The 15,549-nt window shown below is 47.9% G+C and overlaps 1 protein-coding gene across 1 annotated transcript; it reads right to left on the bottom strand.

Moving 5' to 3' along the window:
• Window positions 1–465: 465 nt before the first annotated feature.
• LOC308183381 (translocator protein-like) lies at window positions 466–14,027 on the bottom strand. The gene is made up of 7 exons (XM_080569371.1): window positions 7,328–14,027; window positions 6,106–6,937; window positions 5,789–5,977; window positions 5,287–5,358; window positions 3,475–3,678; window positions 2,895–3,033; window positions 466–1,952 (listed from the first exon to the last, which is right to left on the bottom strand). The coding sequence occupies exons 2-7, from the start codon at window positions 6,114–6,116 to the stop codon at window positions 1,770–1,772; spliced, it is 798 nt and encodes a 265-aa protein (XP_080425497.1). The 5' UTR covers window positions 6,117–6,937; window positions 7,328–14,027; the 3' UTR covers window positions 466–1,769.
• Window positions 14,028–15,549: the final 1,522 nt, after the last annotated feature.

Genomic DNA, 15,549 nt, shown 5'->3' with positions numbered 1-15,549 from the left:
TTCTCTTGGGCTTAGCTTTCAGTCATGCTGAGCACCTAGCTATTCCATTTACAGCAATTGGACACGGGAACATTCAGCATCTCCGAAAATCAGCCTTGACATGACTCGGGAAGGACCCCAAACCCAGAGCTGCTGCTGTTTAAAGGGGCCAGAGAGAATTAGGTTCCTTACCTTGAATGTGTGGGTGAAATATAATGGAAGAGCCCATTACAGGGATGCAGCCCCACGTGAGAATGTCTCTGCTGTGCAGGACCCCAGCTGAAGGCACTTTTGGGACCTTTAGGCTCCAAACCCACCCCTGGTTTGCTCCTAAAACACACTCAGGAGTGAGTCCGGCCGCTGGAGCCCTGCAGAACCCTGCTGCTTATCCCGTTCCCTTTGGTTCATGAGCACAGCCCACGGACTCCAGACAGATTCCCTTGAATTTTTTGAGTCCTTTTTGCAAAACTAGTGCCAAAGCAGTAAAACAAGAGTAACTTGGATTTATTTATTTTTCCCCAAAAAAAGTGGCTTGGTTTTATTGAAAGCAAATACAATTTTTTACATCCCCAGCTAAGCCTCCCTACCCCCAACCCTTTGCAAGTTAACCCATGCACCTTAATCTAGTCAGCTGCCAGAAAGAGGATTCACTTACTACTTTTGTTCACATAAATTGCTTCTGTTGATTAAAAAAAATATTAGTAAATATTTTCTTAGACGGCAACATCTAAGGTTCAGATCTCCCAAATGCAAGGGCCAGAATAAAGGATAGACAAGGGCTAGTCCATTCACGTTTCATATCTGATTCTGTTTCATGGCTTGGTCCGATTTCTCTAGAAATGCTTGTATTTTAACCTTTCCTGATGAATAATATTCAGGAGTGGAAAGACTGGGATGGGGTACGTGTGCTGCCTCCTACAGCCTGGGCATGAGACTTTTTGCCAGTCTTATAATTACAACCTTCGGGGCAGTGTGAGCAAGTTCTTGAATTTTAAAAAAGCTCTTGTGTTTCTGTACTTAAGAAAACAAACATTTTAAGGTGTTCCCCCCCAGAGGCACTCGTATTAGTCTTTCTTTTCTGGTAAGGAATAGTGCACAAAGGTGGAGGAGATTTCCTCCAGGACAAGCATTTACATTCTAATCATTGCTGCTTTATCTTGGAGGGTGAAACTCAACAAGTGCAATACTCCACAAATAGAAGTCAAAGTACCAAGTCCCCTTTCACTAGCAGAGCAATACAGATTACTGCTTGCTCAGTGTCTGACTGATAAAAAGCTAATGGTATAGAGCACAAACCAGGTGATACATAAAAACGAAGCAACAGCAAGAATAGCAAAAAATCAAGTCCTTTAAAATAGGTGTGCATCAGTGAAAGGCATTTTTGTTTGGTCCAGAAGAGGAGATAGGATTTACCCGCATGTGTGAACAAGTTCTGCTCTCTGGGGGAATGGCAGCGGTGCAGAAGGATGTCCAGGACTGCTGCTCTGAATTTCCCTGGTATCATGAGATGCTAATTTGGCTAATGGAATTTGACCTGATAGAATCATGGTCATCATAGAGCTGTAGCCCCAAAACCTCAACAGCGGTGGGAAAAAAGTTCTCAAAGACACGTGGTAATTTTACAGGAGCACACAGGTGTTTGGTGCAAACCTTTGTTTTACACAGCCATGGTGAAGGTGGGAGGAGGAGGCATGTTCTGCCTGTCCCGGAATGAATGCCCCAAATTATTAGATCTTCGTTCACATCAGCATAGTTTGGTTTCACAAAATGCCTTCATTTCTGTCCTGCTCTTATTCGCTCTTTCCTGGTTTTTGCTCAGGGTTGTCCTTCCAGATGCGGATGGTGAGACAAGTCGCCATGGCCAGCCAGCCCAGGTAAGGCACCATCAGCAGCGTCGCTACCTTGTTGATGCGGTACCAGGAGCACATCATGCCTATCGCCAGGCTGTCTAAGCACAGGATGTCAATCAGTGCCTGGGGAGCAGAAAGAAGAAAATTAGTGTGCTGCTCACTCATGGGAACATACAACAAGATTATGAACACGCCTACTAAAGGCGCTGAGAAGGAATAGGAGTCAGGGAGATTTAACACTGAGAAGTCACCTACGCTGATCCTAAAGCCTGGACTCAAATGAGTGAGACCTGAACGCATCACACCAGGAGCAAAGACCAATGTTAATTTTTTGCTATCAAGATCCACAGACGAATACACTGTTTGTGATGATCACTGGCCCCTTCTGCTGATAATGCCTATGCAGACAGATCAGAAACGTGCTTATGTCAGTACCGATGGTTACTATCACTTAAACTTTCTAAATGTACCTTTAACACAGAGAATGGCAAAGTTCAGATGGAAACATACATCCCACTCTGTGATCTCCAGGCCTCGGCACCTGAGATAAATGCTTCTTGAATATAGCACGTGTCCAGCTCTGCCATGCCACGTCTAAGCTTCGTGCATATCCCCCTAACAGGCTCTGCTATGCACCTTGCGTTGTATCAATAAGCTGAATTATTAAAATAATTGCTCAGTAAGCTGCTCACAGCCAGTCTGCCCCCCCAGAGATGCTGACTTAGCTGCTTGCTGGGGCAGGGTGTGACTGTGGGGAGGACTTATCTCTCACCCCAAGTCCTTAACTAGGAGATGCAGCAGCTGGGCTATTGACTTTTGGATCTCCCGCCCTGCTCTGGTAGGGCTGGCTATCTGAATGACAAGACAGGGCAAGGAGTGGAAGGGACTGATACCATTGTCTACAACCAGGTGCAGCATGAATTATATCAGAGTAAAAGCTCTTCTTGTCTCCCTCTTTACAGCTGCGTAATGCTAGGTAGAAATCCTCTACACAAGCTACAAAACCGTGGCAGAGACACCAGCAAACAAGCCTCCAGCAGCAGAACGGATGGCCAGGTACATTACCATCTTCAGGTTGCGTGCACCAAAGAAGAAGGGCGGCCAAGCCCAGTTCAAGGCCAGCTGAGCCCCGTAGAGGCCGAGGGGGACGACAGCTTTGCTGCTGCAGCCGCCCAGGTCATTCCATATCAGGTAGGAGGCATAGCTGTGAAGAGAGAAACACTAGTGTTTTGCTGTCCTGAAGCGAGTGAGCCCACGATGTAGACGAGCTCTTCTCAGGGAAGATTGTCCCGCAGCAGGGATTTGTCACATTCGCATGACAGATGCTTCCATGCCCTCCCTGCTCTCAGACCCACCATCTGTGCCATACCAGTGTGGCTCGTATGATTTCCCCAGGGCAGTGGCTGTTCTGAGTAACCTGTCACAATGCTAGGTGTGGGCTGTGTCCCTGGCCAAAAGCACAGCCAGCAGCACGAGCCTGAGCAACTCAACTCAGGAGGTGGCTCAGGCTGTACTTCGTCAGCTGGGAGTAAGCATACCTGACGTGCCCTGCTGATTCAGAGAAAACGGGTCTCTCAAAAGCAAACGAGAGTTTGAAATGACTGACGACAGCAGGACGAGATGGGGAGTGGTAGGCAGAACTTACCCCATGCCAGTGTACAGGACTGTCCAAGCAAGAGGAAATACTTTGCGGGATGGACACCACGAAGGCTTTTTCAGCTTCTCATACCAAACAGGTATTTCCTTCCGATTGAAGAACCAGCCAAGGAAACCTCCAACGTGAGGCAGGACAGTAAAACCAACAGTATAAGCCCACATCCTTCCTTGGCAGCTTGAAGTAGTCTTTTGCCTATTGTAGGTTAAAAACAATAACTGATTATCACTTTGAAGGGATATTTTTTCCTACTTTGATCTTCCAAGCTTTTTCTCTAATTGCCTATGTTCCACTTTAGTGGCTAAGATAAGTATTTAATATTGTATTCAGCTCTGCTACTGACTTCTCTCTGCCCAATTTGGGAAGTAAGGATAATTATTTCTGTCATGGTTACATTCTCCCCTTGATCTACGAACCAAAGGCCCCTCACCCCACCGTTATTTATTTCCTGGGTTCTTACAATCTGTATGTGGCACGGTTCACCTAAGGTGGTTATATTCTTAGAAGACAAGACTGCGGTTACTTTTATCATTCCTCCTCTGAATGCCTAAGTCAGACAGCGTACAAACTTCAATGTACGTTCACGGAGGCTACGCATCTCAGTAGAGCTGTTATCTCTCCTCTGCATGCTCTTCTGAATATGAAAACCCAGACGGATCATGCCCAGAAAACCCAGTCCGTTCTGACTTCATCTCATTTGTCACCGTGGCTTTGTATTTTAAATGAGGTCTATAACAAGACAATGTCCTTACAGCAGATTTTAAGTGCTCAGTGAACCTTGTTTAATCCTCCCTACAGTTCCAGCAGGCAGAGGTGGATTCTTACCTCTGTAAACAGGTAAACTGAGGCACAGGAGAAGTTTCTTAATTTGCTCACAGTCTAACCACAGCCACATTGCATAAAAAGAAGGAACAGAAATTTATTTTAATAATTACATTACGCTTCCGCACAAAACAGCTCTGGTAACATCTAGCATTTCATTCCCCTGTCATTATCCTCAATAAGGCTGTGGACCTGACAGTCTTGTGTCCTTCCTCCCTCTGTCTCTGTATTTGCCTTCCCTTTTGATCCATGAAGGAATTAAAGCCAAATTAGCATTCATCAGGAATAACACACAAGATTCTCCAGGAGCATAGAAGTTTAGTGCATCAGCACATAAAGCACCTGAACAAATACACTCAGGAAAGATTCGGTTTTTGCAATGCAAGAAGAGAGAAGGAGGCACAGAAAATTCCCTCACCCTGAGAAACATCCCTCGCGCTCTGAACACCGGTCAGAGGAGCAGGGAGCACAAGGAGAGGACTGATCTGCACGTGCTTCTCTGTTTGGGGTTCTAATTCACAATTAACACTTTGCTATAGCCTATGCTAATTGTTATTATTATCATCCTGCTACAAAGCGTTCGCCTTCAGAAACACACACACAAGCCAGTTTATACATCAATAAGGAACAAATACGCCAGACGCTATCTCTAACTAACAATTCCCTTACCAGACAATTTATAGCACTATTAAAGTGTCTGTGGGACCAGAAAATCAACCAGACACCGAGAGAAATAATAGCTGTTAGTCCTGCTTTTAAAGTGTAAAACAGCAGCAGCTGAGTTTCGGTTCTTCCTTGGTACTTCAGAATAGCAAACTGGGAAAAGCAGATTTGTACCCCTTCCCAATTCTTTTGAAGTTGGGAGGCTGCAGAAGTACCTGAAGGCTGCATACAACATAGCGTTTTTATAGCTTGTTTTGCCTCACAGCTGGTGTAATTTATGGAGTTTGAGTTGTAAAAAAAACCCTTACCGTCTCTTACCGCCTTTCTCTCCCTCGCAAAGGAAAAGGGCTGGACATCCAAGGCCAGCTTCTGTCCGTAGGGCTGGTGCTTCTGTACAATGAAGGGAGCGTCAGCTGAGTTTTACCTAAACAGCAGAAAAAAGGGTGTGTATGCGTGCGCATTGGTGGCTGTGTCAGATTACACCACGGAGCCCAAATTCAGCAAGAGTTACGGGGATCCTCAGTGGTGGGTGAGCAGCTGTGTGGGGGGCAAGCCTGGCTTCTGGGTGCAAATACCGCAGCAACGCCACACGCGAGGCGCTGGGCTTGGTTTGAGGATGAGCATCGTGCCTGTAGGACAGAGGGTGACTTTATGGGACAGAGCAGCACCCTTTGGTCTGGCTGGGAGTGCATTGCCCACACAAACGTATAAAGCACGTCATGCAAGAGCGTGGTAATTGTACAAGAGCTTTGGGTAAGGGATCCAGTCCATAACAGTAAGAATTCTGTGCAGGGGCATGAGCTATACTGATTTACTCCACCTGAGGATCTGGCCCAGAGCGTGCCTACGTCCAGGGGTGTGAGCGCAGGGCAGAAGGAGCCCACCGTGCCTGCAAGGGCGTCTCTGCTGTCCCCGGGGAATGTTCGACGTATTGCTGGTGAACCAGATGCTTTCCGTGGTCGCCTGTCCACCTGCCTTTGGGCTAAAAATCGCTGGGAAGCACTTGAATCTAAAATAAAGACATTACACAAGCATGCTAAATGAAAAAGAAAAAAGCTAGAAATCAATTTCCATTAGTAAGCTGTCTGCGAGGGCCGGGGAATTAAACACTAATTTACTTCGGTTATGGGTCATTACCTGAATTTCATGGCCGGATGCAGGATGGCTGGTTCCTAGCAGAATGCTAGTACTGTTATGACACAGAACCAACGAGATCTTCTCTTTTATGGGGCTCAGAAGAAAATTATTTTTTGTGGGAGGAGAAAGGAAAAAAATAACCGCAAAGGTTTTCAGCCAGCACAAATCAATACAGTGCTATGGAGGTGGCATGTTTATATATTGTAATTGCCCCTCTGAAATAACAGATGCCACGCACATTAATCAAGCAGTAGCCACCTGCACATCCCTTCAGAGCCTGTTGCTATTTGTGTTTGGGAGCTCCTGACATGCACCGAGGCGGCTGCGCTCTGCGACGGAGCGCTTTGCACCGCGCGCGGCCACTTCGCTGCCTGGGCTCCGAAGCAGCCGGCCCGCAGGGTGCTGGTGGGTGCTGCCTTCGGGACGCCTCGGCGGCCTTGTCACAGAGCCAGCGATTCGACAGGTTTTAGCTGGTAGCATTTCCTTTCCCGGGCTTGAGCACAGAACTTGATTACTTAGCTGCTCTGCATGTAACGGTTGAATTCCCAAGTTATTTTAGAGGCTGCAAGAATTAAGAACTGGGGGTCAAATCACAAGGATTTTGGTAAACCTGTGAGGTTGGGGGTGATACTCCAGGAGAAGAGGAAATGCAAAAAGGGAAAAAAAATAGTCTGTAATTCATATATCAGTCTTACTTGGGCTTTGGAGCAAAGAAACGGGTAAGAAAAGACATGGAGGTACCTGGAAAAATGGGGTATGTAACAGATCTGCCCAAAGTGGATCACGGTGGGCTGGATCGTAGCAGACGAGGTGGCATTGCCTGGCCAGGTGTCTGTTTCCGAAACACAAAGATAGGGCATACCTCACACGCCTGGACTTCTGAATAGCATCTGTTACGGTGTTTATGAGCTGAAGATGCTGGCAGATGGTCGTAGGGCCGCTGGTGGATGCACAGAAGAGACAGCGAGAGGGAGTGGTGAAAGACAAGGATCAGGTCAGGGAGAGCCTTTGGTGAGCCCCAGACCGATTTCAGATACGGCACGGGCACACGTGCAGGCACACCGACACGTGTGTGCACATGCTACGGAACAGAAGAGTCTTGCAATAAACCAGAAGGACTTTCTCCAGCACAATACTGTTTTCCCTTTGTTACCACAGATTTATGTCTCAATATTTCTGCTTTTGATTCATTTTACAGTAAGACAAGATGAGGTAATATTACCTCTTAGTAAAATCAGTTCTATATTGTATCTTGATGTGCATCTGTATATTAAAGTAATATTATTAGTGGATTTTAGGTCACTGTTGTATCACTGCAATATGTTTTCATGAAAGAAGAGACCTGGGAGAGCTGAGTTACACAACTGTGTTTGTTTTCCTCTTCTTAGCAACCTTCGCACGTTGTCCCAAGAGGTTTTCGGTCTATGCAAGATTAATTGCTCAAATATAAAAGCCCTGTTAACCTGAATATATTATTGAAAAACAGCATATTTCAATCTGCCCTAGTTTTGAAAATAGAGATGCCAGGTCAGCTCCTGGCATAAATCTGCAGTGCTCCACGAAGCCAGCGGAGCTTCTCTGATTTACATCGGCAATAAAGTCGGCCTGTTTTGTCTACCACTGCTCAGACAGGGCGCTCGCAGAGCTGCCGCAGAGGACACAGCGGTGGCCGGGGGGGGAACACTTGTGACAGCCACCACGCAACTGAAAAACTCAAACCTGCCAGCCTTGGCACTGCAAAATAAAATACTTCATTTTTCAGGTTCACATGTCGTTTTGCTCCAAAAATAAAAATAAAAATAGTTTTCTAATGGAAAAAAAATTGTCCTTAAAAAATATTGTTCTGTTAAGTTAACAATCCGAGATAATATGGGATGATTTACGAGTTTTCAGCCAGTCAGTTGTTGTTCCTTTTCCACTTGGGCTGTGCAGCGCAAGACCTACAAGCCACTGGGAACTTGGGCGTGGATTGCCTGGCTAGCAGAGCCTTGCAGTTTGAATTTCCACTTTTTCTCCACTAGAGGGAATTTTAAAACTGATCTTTCTTAGGAATAAAGTACAGTTTTCTGTATCGCTTGTGGGACACCACTGCATACAGCCTGGGCTGTATCTGGATGCACAGTGGCACTGGCCCTTCTGTCAGACACAAAGTCCTTTCTCTGTCCTGACTGATTATAGCTAATCACAGGAGTAGCTCTGTCCAGAGACGAACAGCAGAAAAACCGCCTTTATTTCCTAGGGCTCAGCCTGTGTTTGCTCCCTGCCTGCAGGGAGGAGCGGGCACAGCCGTGGCTGCAGCTCCAGTGCTCGCCCAGCACGCCGTCGTGCACGGGACTCTGCATCCCGCGGGGCTCTGTTTGGGGCCAGCCATAACCAAAAGGCCAGACTGAGCTTCCAGGTAAGTTTTGAACTTTGGGGCCTCTCATAGTGTTTATTTGTCAGTAACGGTGCTGGTGAAGGCTGGTGTATGGAGCTGCTCACATGTGATAACCCTAAGGGGAATGGTGCAGCCTTATCTGCACGCAGAAGTTACCCCGCGGGAGCCAAATAAATTGTAACGGACACAGCTCAGCCCCTTCTTTCGCTTCAGGAGTAGCTTAGTGTGGGGACAGGCAGATGATTGCAAGCAATTAAGCTATACACTTCACAAATTACCACTCTCAAGAGCTGAGCCTCTTTAATTAACCACGTGCACAGACCTAGCCCAGCGTTAATGTGACATAAAATATTTCGCCTTCACTTACCATGACCGGTAATACCTGCTTTACCAGGGTGCTTGGCGGCACTAATTTTGACCTGCAGGAGTCAAATCAGCGAGAAGACACAGCTCGGGTCCCCCTGACCCCACTGTGCCACGATCACCCCCGGTGCTGCCCCGGTGCCTGGTAGGATGCTCCTGGTGCTCTGCAGGTGCTACCCATGGGCCGCATGGAGGGCTGGCTGCTTGGATCCCAGGACTCAGCCCTTGTCTCAGAAAAAAAATAGCAGGAATGGTACAGAGTCACTGGCAGGGAGGTGTATGGCAGGGGGTGAGGAGTTATCACAACTCAGCCGCGTTCTGCTGTCTTGTGAACTCATGATCTCAGCCCTTGGATTAATGTCAGATCAAGGGTATCGAGTTTAAAGTGAGCCAAAATAATGGTGTTCGCAGAGGGTTTTATAATAATGCCTTAATATAGCACTTTAACATGCGTTTCAAGGTCTTTCCTACAAGCAGAGTTGATTGAGAAAAGCTATTGCAGTTTCAAGTGATGCTCTCACTTAAATCAAGTTCACTTTCCTGTGCTGTTATGCCCTGAATTACACTGGTGCACACTTGAAGCTAGCCAAGGCTTCGTACTAAGGGCACAGTATTCACCATTTATGAAAAATAGGGGGAGAGGATTTTCCTGTTGGTACTTCCAGAGGAAAGCCATAAAGAGGGGCAGCTCTTACCTTCCTGGGCTCTTGGAAAAGCAGCCGATAACCTTCAGCCCCTGAGATGTGTTTTCTGCAACTGGAAAGGAAAGCTCTCGGATATTTCGGGGAAAGTAAAACACGCACCACCAGCAGGCATTGAGCGATGAACTCCAGGAGACCGTGTGCCTTTATTTATTCCTAGGGCAGGAGAAAATATCCCTTCCCTGCACTCAGCCTGGCCAACGAAGCCTCCTGGCTGTGGCTTGTGACATTCCTCTGGCTCCTGCTAACGCAGCGCTGCTGAGCTGGCTGCGAGAGGAGCTCGGGGTCCCTCGCCAGGGCCCTGCCAGGTCTGAGGACTCGGCAAACCCTCGGCTCGCCCAGGGCTCCATAAACACAAAACCTGCACGCAATACTTACTGGGTGCATTAGGGAAGGAGGGCATAAGTCAGCCCCCAAGTTTTTTATTGCTGGTGATTATGGATGGGGAGGAAGGGCAACAGCTGTCTTGGATTTTCCGTAGAAGCCATTTTCTACCCTGATTTATTAATTCAAGGCTTCCACGAGACCTGAGAAGTAGCATTATCTCTAAATCTGCATTTATTGACTTTTTTTTTTCAGTTAAGGCCAAGATTCAATTGACTGAGAAATTTACATCAAAGTATTTTAGTTTTTCTTTTAATAGAAATGCCATTTGCACCAGCAGGGAAAACTCCAGTGATTGCTTCTTTTCGGCCAAAATATTTTTGCTGAGAATTATGAAACTGTCAAAATACACCAAAACAATGCTTTGAGAAGTTTTTCTTAGGAGAAAAACTATTTTTTGTCTGCTGAGTTTCTTCGGCCTTTGCAGAAATAGAAAGTGAAAAGGTGAAAGAACGCAAGGACCAGAGGGAATTCACAGCAAAAGGAAAATATGGGGAAAGATTCTGCAGAAAACGAAGATTTTAATAAAGGAAGAGAAACCATAACATTTGAAAGATAAGACTTACTTATTTTTTTTCCACTTTTTTCATCCTTTTCTTGAGTTAAACAGCCCTAATTTTGGTACTATTGTCATATCGGACCTCCATTTGGTTTCTGTTCACGAGTCCGTGCAATCCTGCCTCTTTCTGTTTTTCCCCAGATGCAGGGCTGTGTGAGCGAAGAGAATATTGCCTCACGGAGCACCTTCGCCAGAAAATGATGGGAGAAATGCAGGCAGGCTTCCCGAGGCCCTTCCCTGGTGGGTTCCTGAGCAGTTGGGGGGGTTTCTTCCTGGGGTGCCTTTCCCCTGGGGTGATGTCCCTCACATCAGGACAGCAGCATCAGCCTCTGCAGCAGCGTGGGCTTCTCCACCCAGCAGCAATGGTGCCAGCCGTGAAGCCTAGGAGGGACGGAGCACGGTGTTTCAGCCGGGACTGATGTTCAGTTGTATTTCCCCTAGAAATATCTGCATCAGGGAGCAGCAAAGGTGGGGATGCCGCAGGAGTGATGCTGCTTGCAGATAACAAAATGAGACTCTAGGGACTGCTTAAAGGCAAAGGCTCAAAGCCTGTCTGAGCAAGCTGCAGAGTGCCAGAATTTTGCTGTTTTTTATGGGTCTGCCTTTTCTTCTTGTGCTGGATGCTGGAAATGGCTCCTTGCTTCTCAGGCAGCTGCCCTGCTGCCTTGGCAAAGCCCTGCTGCCTGGTGCCTTGGTGGTGGGATCGCTTTGTCTTTTCAGGAAGCACAGGCCATCACCTGTGTTGTCGTTTTTTAGCTGTAGAGAAATTCCTGCAAGAAGATTGCAAGGAAAAAGGGCTTAGGAACAACTTGTGGTACTTGTCTGTAGCTGCATTGCTCAAAGGCGGCGTCATCTGAGCCACCCAGACTTCATCCCCTTTCAGCTTTCTGACCTTTGGTCCAGGTTCTGCAAGTAAGCGAGCCCACCGAAATCACAGGCGTAAATCCCCCCGGATGAGCACAATCAGCACATGGTAAATGCCAGGGTACTTCCCTTGCCTATTCTAGTGGACAAATTGACTGGCAGAGACGTGGTTCAAGCAAATGTGAGGGCATTTTAGGAAAGAGGGAGCTCTGAATTAGAAAAGTGACCTGTGTAAATGCAGTGTTGTGGCTTGCTCTCCTTCAGTGACTGGTGTAAGTAAAAAGCTGAATTTATTTCTTGCTTTGTGCTGAATCAGGCCTTCTGATTTAGTAGAAGAGGTTCCTCCTGTTGCAACAGATATCCATCCAAGGGCATTGAATTACTGCAGTGTTCCCCACAGCCATATGATGATAAAGGTACGTCTCGGCGGTATATTGCATGCAGATGTGAAATTACTCTGCCAGAGCTCCAGCTTTGATCCCGTGGGACTGCCAGGAAAGCAGAGCAGAGCCTGGCTGCACACACGTCACAACTGTCACGGCTGCTGGAACCGATGCACCTCTGCCCGTGGCCATGCCTCCAGGGCTGGCCTCCCTTTGGTCAGCCTCACCACTGTTATTCAGGGAAAGTCGGGAAGATTTGGGAACAACAAGTGAACTGGAGAAGAATCCGGATCTCTGGCTGCCAATTCACGGCATGGGGAAAAGAATAAAAAATAAATAAAAAATAAATAAATAAGTAAACAGTTTGCTGCGAGTTCTTGTAGCACTGTCACAAAGCATGACTGCTGTTGGAGGTGCTCGTGCCAGTTCTTGTCAGTCGTGGAATTTTATGGCTCTGTGTGTCCTCACTTCAGCAGGGAGATCAAAGCCAGTTTCCTCCAATTCGTTTGTGCCAGTGCAGGCCGGTCCCGTGTGGAATCCCAGGTATCGGCGATAGAAACGATGCCTGGGATGAATGGAAGTGAGCGAGCCCTTGGGAGGAATTGTGTCCCTGCCATCACAGTGACAGCGTGCTGAATTGTAGCCAGAGGCTGAGAATCTTCAAATGCATCCCAAACGAAGGAAAACTGCCTGGGAGCTAAGGATTTGTACTTAAAAAATTAAGATGATAAAAAACAAGTGTGATTTCCCAGCTTCTGCCCACTCTCATTTCATGCCCTGGAAATGATCCAGAAGAACCTCTATTTTCACAAAACTCAGGGTTATTCAGAGTTTGACCCATTTTTAGAGGTACGGCACTTGTCTCAAATACCAGATCTAGATTTAGATTGCCACCATATTTTGGATTCTGGTTTAGGGTCAAATCGATATGAATGGCCAAAGGCAAATACTTCAATAATATTGTGGCCTTATTATTTTTTTTTCTGGTAATTTAATTAGGAGCTCGATCTGGTTTTGGGGCAGGAGACAAAGCGGACTGCAGGAGCAGCTCTCTTTAATTAGGGCCATGTATCTGTTGTTAAAGTTTAACTTTTCCTTGCACGGAGAGGCAGAGGCAGTGAGGCACGGAGCCTGGGCAGGGCGTTGCGTGCAGGCTGTGCAGGGGCAGCCAGGTATGTGCAGGGCTGCGTGACTGGGGATCCTCCGATCCTGCTCGAATCTCACCCCAGCGATCTCAAAGTACCAACTGGCACTTGTGTGATACGGCTATTTATAGACACCAGGAACTAGAGGGTAAATATTTATTTACAGTCTGATGCTTAATCTACTACCGAGTGATTGTCTGGAAAGCCTGAGCCCCTGTTTTTTTTTCCTGCTGCGATTTATAACCAGAGCTCTCATCTCCTCTCCTGCTCCTGGTGCTCACATATCCATTCCCCAGGATTAATTCTGCAGAAAATGAGTATGGCCTGGGTTCAGGCCCTGCAGCACCTTCTGGTCCCAGCTCATCCTGGCAGGCATCTTGCCTCATTTTCACTGGCTGGCGTTCAGAGGCAGAAATTGCAAATCCAGGACATATGAAGGGGAATGGCATGAAACTGTCACTGCTCTGTTGGATAGGCAGACTTGTTTGCAATGGTGTGGGATGGGGCAGAGCAGTGGATGGGAGCTGTTGAGTCACTTAGATTCATTGCTAAGTGGGCTGAAAGACAACAGCTGTGCTGTTCTGCCTGCTGACAAAGCAGAGCCGTTCCTGTTTTAAGCCACCTCTGCTACCCCAGAGTCCTGCAGTGACCATATATCCTGCCATCACCCACCTCCAGCCTTTTCTGAACCAGAACACCAGATCCTTGTTGAGGTTGGCGACAGGGAATCTGGAAGGATGCTCTGTGTTCAACAGCAAGGACTGATGGAGACGGGGACATCTCCCCTGCCCCTCTGCAGCCACCAGCACCTGCCGGGGCTCCGTGCATCCCGTCACAACCAGAGCCCCCAGGACCAGGGCTGTAGTGATACCATGTGCCCTGCTCTGGGGGTGGGAAGGAAAGGGCAGAAGTGGCGACCAGGTGGCAGTAAGCACAGGGGGGAGATGTATTAGCGCTCGTTAGTGAGGCTGGAGCTTTTTAACACCACACACAGTCCCACCTGTCCCACCCCAGGTGCTGGTGTTAAAGCAGCGTGTCTCCTAATGCCTGCTTCTTTTACCCCGTGCAGGTATTGCTGGAGCCCCCCAGTACCAGTAAGGACGACTGGGGGAAGCTGGCATCCAGGCTGGTCCGGGGAGGTGTGGAAATCGGGTAAGCCAACAAGATCCATCTCAGGGCAAAAGGGAGCAGTGTAGGGAAGAGAATGGTTGAGGGCAGCTGGGTATGAGCCTGTGTGCTGCCTTGGGGTGTGGAAAGAGAGCGGGCGAATGTGGCAGAGCCTGGGGATCTGGGCTGGGGTTTGGGAAGGGCTGCCCAGGATGGTGGCTGTTGCAGGAATGCTCATGCCCCAGTTTCCTTGGGGCATCTTTGTGCCAGCTTATGCTGTGTGCTTAGCGATGTGACTGCTCTGTGAAGGTGGTAGCACCTCCCAGTCTCAGAGGTGTTGGATGCTTCTGATAAGAACATCAGTTTCCTTTCACTTCCCAGAGTGTTTTACAGCAGCCGAGAACCCTGCTGTACTCCTCTATAATGGAATTTTCTCTTGCAATTTCCTACCCTCATTGTTTCTTGGGGTGTGGACACATCAGAGATAAGATCTTTAACTTCTGGGCAGGTCAAGAGGCTGATCAGACAGCAGATTACTGCTGCTGTCTCCTTCATCCCTACAGCACCTGCTCTGATGGTACTGTCTCGGATGGCAAAGCGATGTTCAGCAGCACATTCCTCTCCCCACCTAGCTCTTTATGTTAGAAAAGGTACAAGAAGGCCTGGTCTCCCTAAACTAACGGGGAAACTGAGCCTGCAGTGAATAGCTCTTGCAAATTTGTGCAAAGGAACCTAAAATGCACAATGAAGGGAGTACATCTTCCAGGGAAAAAAAAATCAACGCACCCAGAAAGCGCTGCATGTACTTTTTTTTTTTTATTTTCAAATATATATATATATGTATATATTACATCACTTTAAAACAGAATATTTGTGAAAGAAATGCTTTTGTGGTAAAAGCAAGCCACCATGTTCCACACAGCCCCTTTGTCTGTCCTTTAAAGCTGGTCTGGTCTGCACGCAGCTCCTTCCCTGCTGCCCCTGGGACAACCTGTGGCCTGCCTCCTCCCTCTCCTCCTCCCACTGGAAAGAAAAGGTGTGCACCAGCCCCTTCCCTCTCCTCCAGAGTCAGTGCAAGGCATGCTTTTCTGCTCCATCATGTACCCCGTCTTCTTCCCGAGCAGGGCTTCCTGGAGGGGTACAGAAAGGAGCTGGGGAGGGAGCTGTGTGGAGCATCGTGCGCTTCGCTGCCACCAGAAAGGCGAGGAAGAGTGAATAGAGACAGCGTGGCTTCAAGTATATGCATAAACCTATCACACAGAGCTTCACAGAAGGCTGCCACCAGTCCTGACCGCAAAGGCACTGGTCTCTCTGGGGCAGCGGTCCTCGGAGCCTGAACCCTGCTGCTCCCTGTGTTTGGCAGGGAGGGTTTGGGTTGTTGGCTCGCAGCGTGAGGAACGGCCGTAAGGGAGGGGATGTGCTGACAAGCAAGCTGATAGCTCAGGCAGCTTCCTCCATCCAGGAGAAAAGAGCTGGGGCGGAGGGGGAATATGCCATGCCCTCGGATAAACCCATTAAATGAGATACTCTTCCTCCAGCTTCTCAGCCCCTTTTTATAGGC

Source organism: Anser brachyrhynchus, assembly GCF_964034855.1.
Source record: "Anser brachyrhynchus genome assembly, chromosome: 27".
NCBI lineage: Eukaryota > Metazoa > Chordata > Aves > Anseriformes > Anatidae > Anser > Anser brachyrhynchus.
The sequence above is the reverse complement of the archived record's forward strand: the minus strand, read 5'-3'. Positions and strand labels throughout refer to the sequence as shown.